This window comes from Prunus dulcis, chromosome 5 (assembly GCF_902201215.1).
Source record: "Prunus dulcis chromosome 5, ALMONDv2, whole genome shotgun sequence".
NCBI lineage: Eukaryota > Viridiplantae > Streptophyta > Magnoliopsida > Rosales > Rosaceae > Prunus > Prunus dulcis.
This window is the reverse complement of record NC_047654.1, coordinates 13,924,586-13,936,340: the sequence shown is the minus strand read 5'-3', so window position 1 is coordinate 13,936,340 and position 11,755 is coordinate 13,924,586. Positions and strand designations below refer to the sequence as shown.

The following is an 11,755-nucleotide window of genomic DNA, read 5'->3' as shown; positions in this document are numbered from 1 at the left end:
AAAAAAGATAATGGGTAGTTGTGTTCTATAAAAGTATGATCCATTATCTGAATTTTCTTTTAATTTTAATTTTTTTAAATATGAAAATATGTGAATTTACCATATTATCCTCATTTAATTAATAATTTCAATTCTTAATGTTTGTATTAACCAAGGACATTTTCTGATATTTTGAATGTTTTACCATTCTCTACATTTTGCTTTATATATACTAGCCTCCCTGCACGCACTTTCGCGCCTGCAAGAGGCTTTTTTTAAAAAAAATTTAAATTTATTTTAGAATTAAAAAAGATAATGGGTAGTTGTGTTCCCTAAAAATAGGATCCATTATCTGCTTTTTCTTTTTCTTTTTCTTTTTCTTTTTTTAAATATGAAAAATATGAATTTACTGTATTATCCTCATTTAATTAATAATTTGAATTCTTAATGTTTGCATTAACCAAGGGTATTTTCTGGTATTTTGAATGTTTCACCATTCTCTGTCTTTTGCTTTATATATATAGATATATATATATATATTTGTACTAAAGAAATAAGGAAAAATCTAGAACAGAACATATTTATCTAATTCAATTGAGATATGGTCCAATCCATGTAACATTACTTAGGATCCCGGAGAATTAAGGATCAATGGATTGTGGGGGAACTGGAACGAACTGTTGCTTTCGTCCATTTTTAGTGGGTGAAGGTGGCTTCGGCCCAGTGATTGGTCTTAAGCAGCGCCGGATGGGCATTATTTTCTTGCTAAAATTCTCACCTTGACATCCAAAGCTACCTTGTTTTCTTCCAATATGTATCTTTGTCAAGCCATCTCTACCGTCAACATGCCATAAACTACTCCTCCCACGACCTTCTGCCATACAAGAAAATCACAGAAAACAATTACCAGATGATCAAGTTCAATATAATATTAGCTAATTAATATGTCAAGATCTAATCACAAGATGTTATGAATTACCATGAGGAAGTAATATTGCACAAGTTGATTGGAAATCCCCCATAAGAAGCAACACTAGTGCTGCAATTACCACCAACTTTGCTGGTAAGTCATCCATCTTCATCAGAAGCAGAAACAATAACTTAAGAAAACCTTATCGATCGCCTCACGATGAGAAGAAGCCAAGGAAAGCAAGATTTATAGACTGCCAGATTTTCAAAAGTTTGACTTCAACCTTGGACTTTTTTAGTCCCATAGCTTTCAGCTGTCTGCTACCCTACCCCTCAAAATAACTGCTTTCACATTGAAATATGGAACTTCCAACAGAATCTGCTTACGGTTGCACCATGTAAGTGTATGCATTTTGAGTTTTTCTTTTGATTTTCTTTGATAATATTGTAATAGGACAATCATTGTAATTTCTCAAGCTCTAGTTTAGATTAAGAATTGTTTCTCTAGGTGTTCTTATCTGGCTACAATCTGATGGATAATCAATGTGTTTGGCAAAGGTAATTTCTGCATTTCATCATATTGCATTCATTAAATTTCTTAAGATTATGACAAGTCATCTTTCTTTCGTATGACTAGTCATCCTTTGCATCAGTAGGATTTCAGCTCACTGGTTTCCAGTTGGATCCAAACCAACTTTTTTGTCATATTCTGCAAATTCTCTTTGCAGCCATATGTACTTTCTGACCTAGGAATTTTTTGGGTAAAAGACAAATGATACCTCATTTGGCAGCCATCTCTTTTGATAGGAAGTTTCGGAAAAGTTTCTTGCTAACTTTCTCTTCTTCTTCCCTAAGAGAAAACCATCACATTTTTCTTCTATGAGTTCTCCAAATTAATTTTTCGAAAACTGCTTTTGAAATATGAAATCTGCGTGTAGCTAGATCAAACACTCTCTCATATATATCTAGGTCAGATTCAAGATTGATTTCTTCAAGAGTATGGTTTCTTGAAGAAATTGGTCATTTTTCCTTGAATCCAAATTTTGGTTTCTGTCTGAGTTTGAGATGGCTAGCTGGTGCCATAGGATGAAAGAGCTTAGGAAGAAGCTGTCTAAGTTGCTGGTTTTGCTAAGTTGGAAAAGAAGATTGCACAAAAGAGGTATAGCTTATCTTCCTAAATAGATCTAGAATTTCTTGAGTTTGCTTGTGTTTCTTTGTAAGAATCTTTTTTGCTTAGTGGATTGCCTAGTTGATGACCCCCCAGTTTTTTCCAATGGTGGGTTTCTGGATGAACAATTTCTAGTTTGCAGCTCTGTAATTTTTTTGGGTTTGTGTTCTTGATAGTTGATTAGTCATCGCATAATGTTCATGTATTTCTGGGTTTGTGTTCTTGCAGTTGACTAGTCATCATTATCTGCTGTTTGGTGTTTACTTGATTATGATGCTTTCACACACTTTCACCATAGTTGTTGCTAGCACTGGGGATGTCTAGATTGATGGGTTCTTCTGAGTGTCTAGGTTGTCACTAGTAATTTTCTAGGCTTGCAGGTACATATTGGTATGCTCTAAATGTGTTCTTGGTTATGGTTATTGATGACTAGCAGCTGACTAATCATATGCATATTTGGTCAAGGTTTAAAGTGTGTGAAGATTGTTGTGTCTGTTTGAGTAGCGTATAATTTTACCTCTCGTCACCTAAGTACCACCTTAAGCTTAATGGCAGTGGAACTGGAAACTGTAAAGTTTTTGAATGCACCAAAACAAGTGGAGATGAAGAGGACTCATAGCATATAAAAGACCCCTAATTTCCTCCTCCATCATCCTTAATTTTAGTCCTTCAAATTTTATTCTTGTATTTTGCTTTCTTAGCTACTTTTATAAATTTAACTAAATGGACTTGCAAATGAGGCAACAAGTAAAACTATAACTTGCCTAAGGAATTATTGACATCCATAGATTAAGTACATAAGAGAAATGTCCAACGCACCAAATTTATTCATCAATTTTTGTTCACCAAACGCACCAGACAATTACTTGCCTAGGGAATAGATTAATTAAGTACATATGATGAGTAATGCTAAACGCACTAAATTTGTTCATCAAATTTGTATACCAAATGATGCGGTACTGTGTAACATTACTTAGGATTCCGGAGAGTAAGTATCATTGAATGATGGCGGAGGTGGTGACAGTGGAAGAGGCGGATAAGGTCTGAAGTGCGGAGGGAAGTTTTTGGTGGGTGAAGGTGGCTTGGGCCCTCTCAATGGTCTTAGGTTGCGTCGGATGGGCACTATTTTCTTGCTAAAAATGTCAGTTTGACATGATCCAAAGCTACCTTTCTTTTCTTCCGGTATTTATCTTTCTCAAGCCATCTCTTGTACAGTCAACATGCGACAAAGTACTCTTCACAATACCTGATCAGCTTCAGCTAGCCATATAAAGAAAATCACAGCAAGCAAGCAAGCAAGCAAGAAAGAAATTAATTAATTTAAGAGTTAATCATTTTATTAGTTGCTGGAAAACCATTCATCATCGGAAAAATCCTTTCGCGTCAACGTTGTTGAGTCGTTCAAGATTTATAGGCATTGTGTAGTTGGGTTGAAGAAGGAATTTTACATGCCGTGGTTTAGATTTTCAAAAAAGCTTTGGTAACTTGACTTAAACCATAGAATTTTGATACAGCCCATTGTATGACAATTCTCTCCTAACTGTAGGCGGCTTTTGACCGAAGCCGCAGTTGGTTTTTCTTCCTGGAAGCTTCCCTGTCCAGTGCTTTTGGCATTTCACGTTTCGTTTGCACTCAATTAAATTGCTTTGTAATCTAGATCTGAACAACAACACATTAGGTTACTAAATATGCAGGTTAGCATTCGATGTTGTTGCTCAGGAAAACTTGATACGCGGTCTTTTAAGTTCCTTGTGAAAATTGAAGAGATAATTATACTTGCATAAATATTCAAACACATTTACATACTTTGACTCAAGTCGCTTGTACAAAGACCAAATGGACTTGCAAATGAGGCAACAATTATCTTCCCTAGGGAACAATGGGAACAGAAATAAACATAGGTATCCGGCCATCATATAATAAGCGGAGGAGGTGCAGTAGCGCCCTGTGACTTTGGTAGATTTTTTGTCGGTGAAGGCGGAGAGGTTGTAATGATTATTCTTAGGCTGCGGATGGGCACTGTATTCTTGCTAACAATGTCACTTTGACATCCAAAGCTACCTCCTTTTCTTCCAATAATCTTTCTCATGCCATCTCTGCAGTCAATGTGCGACAAACTCTTCTCGCCACCTTCAGCCATAGAAGATCACAAGAAGCAAGAAATGTTAATAGACACAAAGTTTGATATATTAAAGGGAAAATAGTACAACCTCATGATTCTCTACAACATATGTAAATGCAGGATGCAACGTTAATAAGTGGTAAATCATAAAACTAGATCAAGTCATAAGTGGGGCTCAGTCAACATGATCAACTTCAATGGAACTGATACAGATCTCATCACTGGAAAGATATTATTACCATGAGGAAGTAAAGTAAAAGTTGCAGAAGAAACACCCACAAGAAGATATACTGCCACAACAGCTAAAACAAACTTTTCCAGAAATCTGCTCATCACGGAAGAGCAAGAACTTGCAGAAGGCTTTCAATTTGAAACCGAGATTTATAGTCTCTACTTGAGCTAAATTGTCTTTACGAGAGAATATAGTTTGTTTTTTTGTTTTGTTTACTGCGGGTTTGGTAGAAGAAGGATGGACTATGGTTAAATAGGCTAAGATATGATGGAGTTGACCTCGACGTTACATGTTACTTCCCTTGCTTTCATGGGAAGCACCGTCACCATACAGCGACACAATTGACTTCGATTTACAAAGGCTAAGATATGCTTAAATAACATGCTGACTGATAGTCTATAAACATCCTCAGTTTTGTAACTGTTAGTGGCACAATTTCAATGAAATTTATGGTATCGAATAAAAGCCAGAATATTTATATTGGATGGTATAGCATACAGCTGGCTTCTGTCTCTGATATGAATTCAACTCTTCCAACAAGCCGCTCGAAAAACCCAAAAGTCACAATAAAGAAAACCAAGTTGGGAATCTGGCTTAAAATGAAGGGTTTTTAGCAAGAGGGGTGGGCAGAAATTGTAGTCTAAAGCCTTCTGATGAATAGAACAGTCGATTATGACAATTTTACTTCTCTCTGACACTGTTTTAAGCACAAGTTGGGGACAAAACTATTGTTTAGTACAAGTTATATATTGAACTTTATCCTTCAACTTGATTTATGAGGATGCACCAGGACTGAACCAAGAAGCTCAAAGAAAACTCAAATATTGACACATGCCAACAATACAATGTAATAGTTAAATTTTTATCTATGCTGATTCAAACAGGAAAATTCATGCACAATTACATGGATTAGCATCAATAGACTGCCTAATGTCTAGCGAATGCTTCAGTAATCACAGTCATAGCTATCATTAATCAAAGGAAGTAAAGAACACCTACCCATTTAACCACTAAATGGCTTCCACTTATCAACATAACGAGCTAAGGAACGGTGCAGCATCTTCTTCCAAGCTTCAAGATCAGGCAAATCACCAGTAAGAGCAAGGGAGCTATCTTCCTGTCGATTCCCAAGGCCCAATACGAAAAGCTTGTCGCCGAAAACCCGATGCATAGCCTTCAATGTGTCTTCCATAACTACTTTCCCATCTCTCGTTGAGTCCTCAGCCTCCACACAACTACCTCCTACATTGACCATTATTCTCCCGCCTTTTCTCAAACACTTTCTGAGCATCTCCCAAGTATTTGGGTCTTGCAGCTCAGGAACCAAACTGCCTTTACAAAACAAATCCACCAAAATCCCTGAAAACCCATCTCTAGTGCTAGCTTTGAATGCATCTCCAACATGAATTATAAGCCTACCTGGATACTGTCTTTCCAGCTTTGAGAGACCAAAGTACTCTCTGCCCACAGCAATCACAGACGGGTCAAGCTCCCACCCATGAACCCCAACTTCTGGGTACAGCTCAAGAATGGACCTTGCGGCAGAACCCGCCCCGAACCCGAGAATTCCTACAGGTCCAGGAGGCAAAATCGGCGGCAATGTGGCGAAGACGTCAAAGTAAGTGCTGGTGAGGGACTTGAAAATGAAGGAGATGCTGTGGATGTTTCCAGGGTTGTCAAGAAGAAGAAGCCTTGAACCAGCAAAGGGGTGGTCAGCTCTTCGAGAAACTTCGAGGACACGAATGTAATTGTACCTGGACTTGAATTTGGCTAGGATTTTGACATCCTCGGCGGGGATGCCGTCGTCTTGGGTTCTGGTTTTGGGGGCCGGATGGTGGGCGGGTTGAGATTTTGGAATTAATGGGTGGAAGTGGATTGGCTTTGGAGGTGTTTTGGTGGAGAAATGGAGGGTTGGAGATGAGGGTTGGAAAGAACTTGGGAAATTTTGAATTGGGTAGGAAATCAACGGTCGAATTTGGTGGGGGTTTTGCAGAAGCGACATTGCTTATTGTTCTCTGTAGACTGTTTCACTTCACAGATAGAAAGCAAAGAAAAAGAAAAGGGAGCATAATTCTCCATAATAGCGCCCATAAAATTTATATTATATTTAAGAAAATTGTTAAAATTTCTTTGAATTCTAGAACTGGATTGTGATGGGATTTACTTTTCTACTATACGGTTCAGCTTCTGGGGTCACCTGGCAATACTTCACGCAGTGTAGAATACCCCCCAAAATAGGGAAATTTTCCTTTTTAACTTTTCTTGTTTTGAGAATAAGAGAGTTTTCAAATGAACAAAATAACATATAATTGGTACATTCTGCATTCTGAGAGTCTACATAAACAATAAACTAGAAACACAGTGATCCTTTAGAACTATCTTAGAAGCTTTTATGCACAGTGTATTGACATTCGCCTGCTATCAATGTAAGTTCGGTTTTACAAAGGGTGATTCTAAAACAAATCCGATTAGCAAGGGCATCACCGACTTGACAATTAGGATGGTGGCTAGTAGCCTATTCTAATTCCACGCTAATTAATAGGATGCCTTTTCTAGAAATTATGCGGCTTGAACAAAGCTCTCTCTCTCTCTGCTTCAGTAAACATCTCATAGACAGGTGATACAGGGAAATTACAACCAGAAGCTACAAAATTCCATCTGTGTCAGCAGCACGGAGGATGATTTGGTTTCTCGTCTTCCATCCCATCTGCATCATCCCTATATTAACAACCACAACTCTGAACATTAGAAGAGGAACAATAACTATCCAACAACTGAATCGCATTTTTATCAAGAGAAAAATCCTTAATACACTTTGGATACAAGTTTCATTGATATATGATTATTTTACTATGACAAAATATAAAAAACCTTACCGCATCTCAGTTTTAACTGCATGCTGACCAACAGGGTTGGAGAATTTAGTCCAATGCTTGTCTTCTTCAGGATCAGAATCATAATCCGCACCATCCCAAATGCGAGGCTTTGGTCTTTCTTCCATGTTCTCTTCCGCCTGCATCCATTGAAGCAAATGGTAAGGTTATAAGAATCAAGGAAAATGCTGAAAACCCTGGAAAATTATTGAATCAATTCGTCACTAACACAAACCTCCTCTGGAACTTGTGTTGTTGGTGGTGTTGTCTGGAAAGGAACGCTGGGTGTATGAGGTATTCTAGAAAGTTGATCTAGTAGCGTATTCCTGGGAAAGTAAACAAAAATCAAAACATGCATGATGAGAGAGAGAGAGAGAGAGAGAGAGAGAGAGAGAGTGTGTGTGTGTGTGTGTGTGTGTGTCTGTGTGTCTGTGTGTGTCTGTGTGTGTTTACTGCAAATTAAATAAAACAGTCCAGCATTCTAACAAATGTTTCCTAGCTAGAGATTTTACTGCACCATGCAATAAGTTCCAAAGATAAGCTTGACAATGTTCCATTATATTTGCAAAGATAAACAAATTAAAGATGAGCTATTTCCTCTTTACATCATGATATGAGTTCTCTTAAGTTCAGAACCACTTCCTTTTACCAAAATTATACTAAAGCAATGCATATGGTTAGTATATTTTTAAATATTTTTCATAGTTCTAATCAATAGTTCAAGAATGCTTGGGGTAAGGTATAATAAATTTCACCTTATTAGTGTCAGTAATAATCACCAATTAAAAATTCAACTTAAAAGTAAACTGAATGACAATACAATCCACTGGCAGCAACTAACACACCTTATTGCCTCCATCTCTTTAGGTGAGTTTAGGTTCTCCATGTTGGATGGGGGAATATGAAGAGTATAATCTGGACCAAAATACTCATAGTATTCATTGTAAGGCAACTTATTATCAGGTTCCACCCCAACCGCCACTGCTGTCTGTGCAAAGTAATAGATGCAATCATAAAGACGTTACATTGCATAAGAGTTGTTGCAAAAAAGTTCAGAGAAATAGGAGACACAAGTAAAAGATGTTAATGTGATTGCCAAAAATGGAGAGAGAGGCGAGAACAAAACCTCGTAACACCAGCAACGAGCAACATTCCGGATCGTATAACCTCCACCACCCAATACCATCAGAGGAACGTTAAAAGATCTAAGGAAACGAAGACAATCTGCATGGCCTTTGACAGACAAGTTGAAGCACCCCAACCTATCACCAGACAATGAATCTGCACCACACTGTAGAACAACTGCATCAGGCTGATACATCTCCATGACTTTTTGGAGGATGGGCCGAAACAGGCCACGAAAACTCTCGTCATCCATTCCATCGTTCAGTGGGACATTCAGCGCATAATTCTTCCCAGTCCCTGCCCCAACATCCTTAATGTGCCCAGTCCCAGGAAAGAAATCCCCAAATTTATGGAACGACACAGTCATGACCCTGTCAGTGGTGTAAAATGCCTCCTCAACTCCATCTCCATGGTGCACATCAATATCTACATAAAGCACACGCTGCCCAGCGACAATGACCAGATTACATATGCAAATTATCAAACAATGAAAAGGTAATGGCGGCATATATAATACAACAAATGGGCAGAACAAAGATTTGACACTTCAACCGCATGTATAATCAGAAAAATAAAAATGGATAATTTCACAAATAAATATCACCCTTAAATTTTTATCAGATTCAACTTTCCTAACCCCCAAACTACTTGTTACCAATTAAGTGCAAGCAAGCATACAGCAAAACAAGTATATCTCAGTAACTAAGAATCACTAAATATAACGTAGTAATAAGCACAAAACATATATAGCTCAGTTACTAAACATAGCTCTAGTGTAAGTAAACAACGCCTCACAGAAACATCAATATCCTCAAGCAGTAGCTAAGCTCATTGAAATTAGAACCAAAAAAAAAATCACCATTTCAATGTATAATGAAATAATTTAATTTTAAAAAAACAAAACAAAAAACAAAAGTGTGGTTTATTATTACCTTGTGAACCTTGAGCAGCTCAAGAATGCCGAGGACGATATCATTGACATAACAGAAGCCGGAGGCCTCGGACTTCTTGGCGTGGTGGAGGCCGCCGGCCCAGTTGAGGGCGATATCGGCGTCCTGGCGGTTGAGCTTGACGGCGGCGCCGATGGAGCCGCCGGCGGAGGCCTGGCAGAAGCCGAAGAGGCCGTCGAAGACGGGGCAATCCTCGCCGACGTTGAAGCGCTTGAGGTGGCGGGAGTAGGAGGACTCGGCGAGGGTCTCGGGGCTGACGGAGGCGAGGAAGTCGACGTAGTCGTCGGAGTGGAAGCGGCGGATGTCGTTGGGGCCTGCGGGGAAGGGGCGGTTGATCTCCATCCGACGATGGAGTCCGTAGTGGACGATTAGGTTGTGGGCCATGCGGATGCGGTGGGGTTTCATCGGGTGGCCTTGGCCGTAGTAGTAGTCGCCGACGGTGGGCTCGTAGAAGTATGTCACTCGCCGCTTCTTCGCGTCTGGTCCTGACGGCAGTGACGCCCCGCTTTCCGACTCCATCTGATTCTCTCTCTCTCTCTCTGTGTCTTTCGCTCTTTCTATTTTTTTGGCTGTGAAAGTAAAATGGTTGCTGGGGGGGTGACCAGCTACGAACGACGGGTCGTTTTATTCACAATAGAAAGCAAAGAAAAAGAAGAATAAAAAAAGCGGGTAGCGAAGAGCCCAGCGAGGCCTGCTTAAGAAAAAAAAACCCAACCAACTCTGGGACTTGTCGTTTCGGTCGGCTTGCATTGGCAAAGCCTCTTACGTGGCTGGTTTTGGCCCAAGATTGATACAACTCGAACCCATTTTTTGGGGTCGAAACTCAAACCCAATAAATAAATAAGCAAAATGCAAATCTTATTGAAGCCCATTACTAAATTGCTACATGCGCATGCTATACAATGATGAATTTACTTATTTTTTTTAAATTACAATCAATGATTTTTTTTTCCGAAATAAAGTAAATTTCATTAACCTTAAACATTGGTTACCACAAGGTTATTCATTATACAATTTATTCGCCACTACGGGCCTTTCTCTAATCAATAATTAGGATCTTGTTTGTATAAAGTAAAGCGGACAAAAACATGAGCCTGGTGAATTGGCATGTTTACATAATATTTTTGTAATAAGAAGTAAAATATTTTATCATTATAAATGTAATTTTATATAGTCATAAGTAAGGAGTTTTTGAAAGTTAAAATAGTAATAAAACGAGGCAAGTGCCATTTTCTTGTAATTGTAAATAATTTGCAAGTGAATCAAAATCCCGAAAAGGAAAAAGATTTGGTATGTCTTCCACTTGTGTATGTTCAATTACATGACACCAATGATAAGGCAAACGTGGATCCTATGTAATAAGGGATGAATGAATGATCTTATATATAAGACGCCAAATTATGTCACATAAGAGTCGAAGTAAACCAAATGAAAGCCAACCCTATCGTGCTTTTGTACTAACAAGAATTAAAGTTTGATATTGAGATAGTTGAGGTACATCTTTTTTCGAATTCTTTTAATCAATAGGAGAGTCGAGATTCAAATTTGAAACAATTTTCCGACATTTTAAACAAGACAATCACCTCAGACGCAAAGGGATTTTTTGCAGGCAATCAGTCATCTAATAAGAATGTAATTGATCTCAATCAGAGAAACTTTTATGCAAACAAAGCGTTGTCCTCGTCCATTGACCTTAAAATTAATTATAGTAACACTTTAGATATGATTCTAAGTTCTAAACCATGAAAACTTATGATTCTAAGTTCTAAACCATGAAAACTTAGTCCTATTTCCAATTATTATTATTACAGCTATAGCTAAAAAAGGATTTTTAGTTAGAGAGCAAAAGCATGTGGACACACAGACTAAAGGTGTTAATTAGAATATTTATTGGTGTCAAATCAAAAAATTTGGTTATCAATTGGGGACATGAAATTTTAATCAGAGGGTTATCTCCTTAGCTTGGTGATTAGACATGGATGGTGTTTCTTCTCAAGGCACCCTAATTACAACTTTTGACTTGATTTGTAGTGGATTGGGTGCATGGGTGGGACTGGCTCAAGCGGGACCAAGGAATCTTAAAACTAAACCCCTCATTAATAGAGGAGTTGAAACCACATAATTAACCCCAAATTGAAGTTAACTAGGGCAATTATTATTTATAAACCACTAAAACAACCTGGCTGGCACAAGAGGAAAGGACCATCATATCATTAAACTACCTCAATTGCCTTTTTCTTTATTTTAAAAAAAAAAAAAAACAATTTCTCCCATTTTAACCCCAATTGTTCATGATCATGTTCATTAGTGTCAAAACTTCACAATCAGCCATGTATAAAAGATGTGGAGATTCCTCAACAATCTTTTGTAAGGGTATGTTTTTGAGAGCTAGTGTTC

The 11,755-nt window shown here is 38.1% G+C and overlaps 2 protein-coding genes and 1 long non-coding RNA gene across 4 annotated transcripts; all 3 read right to left on the bottom strand.

The window, feature by feature from the left end:
• Positions 1–545: 545 nt before the first annotated feature.
• On the bottom strand, positions 546–1,095 carry LOC117628690. The gene is made up of 2 exons (XR_004586004.1): positions 959–1,095; positions 546–853 (listed from the first exon to the last, which is right to left on the bottom strand). It is a non-coding gene; the product is annotated as an uncharacterized LOC117628690 (long non-coding RNA).
• A 2,713-nt stretch (positions 1,096–3,808) lies between these two features.
• Positions 3,809–6,587, bottom strand: LOC117627679. 2 transcript variants are annotated; one of them, XM_034359875.1, is made up of 3 exons: positions 5,830–6,587; positions 5,410–5,742; positions 3,809–4,186 (listed from the first exon to the last, which is right to left on the bottom strand). In XM_034359875.1, the coding sequence occupies exons 1-2, from the start codon at positions 6,410–6,412 to the stop codon at positions 5,414–5,416; spliced, it is 912 nt and encodes a 303-aa protein (XP_034215766.1). In that variant the 5' UTR covers positions 6,413–6,587; the 3' UTR covers positions 3,809–4,186; positions 5,410–5,413. The 2 variants fall into 2 exon arrangements, with proteins under 2 accessions (XP_034215766.1, XP_034215765.1); XM_034359874.1 differs by having other exon boundaries at positions 5,410–6,587.
• A 171-nt stretch (positions 6,588–6,758) lies between these two features.
• Positions 6,759–9,951, bottom strand: LOC117627678 (histone deacetylase 6-like). Its single transcript, XM_034359873.1, has 6 exons — positions 9,341–9,951; positions 8,410–8,850; positions 8,129–8,271; positions 7,519–7,609; positions 7,287–7,423; positions 6,759–7,128 (listed from the first exon to the last, which is right to left on the bottom strand). Exons 1-6 carry the CDS (start codon positions 9,875–9,877, stop codon positions 7,074–7,076), a joined length of 1,404 nt encoding a protein of 467 aa, XP_034215764.1. The 5' UTR covers positions 9,878–9,951; the 3' UTR covers positions 6,759–7,073.
• Positions 9,952–11,755: the final 1,804 nt, after the last annotated feature.

What these genes read in the sequence shown, in the direction of transcription:
- LOC117627679 (XM_034359874.1), bottom strand. Translation starts at nt 6,412, where the DNA reads ATGTCGCTTCTGCAAAACCCCCACCAAATTCGACCGTTGATTTCCTAC.
- LOC117627678 (XM_034359873.1), bottom strand. Translation starts at nt 9,877, where the DNA reads ATGGAGTCGGAAAGCGGGGCGTCACTGCCGTCAGGACCAGACGCGAAG. An exon ending in AAAGAGATGGAGGCAATAAG is followed by an intron (nt 7,610 to 8,128) that starts GTGTGTTAGTTG and finishes TTACTTTCCCAG; the next exon opens with GAATACGCTACTAGATCAAC. An exon ending in GCAGTTAAAACTGAGATGCG is followed by an intron (nt 7,129 to 7,286) that starts GTAAGGTTTTTT and finishes TTGTTAATATAG; the next exon opens with GGATGATGCAGATGGGATGG.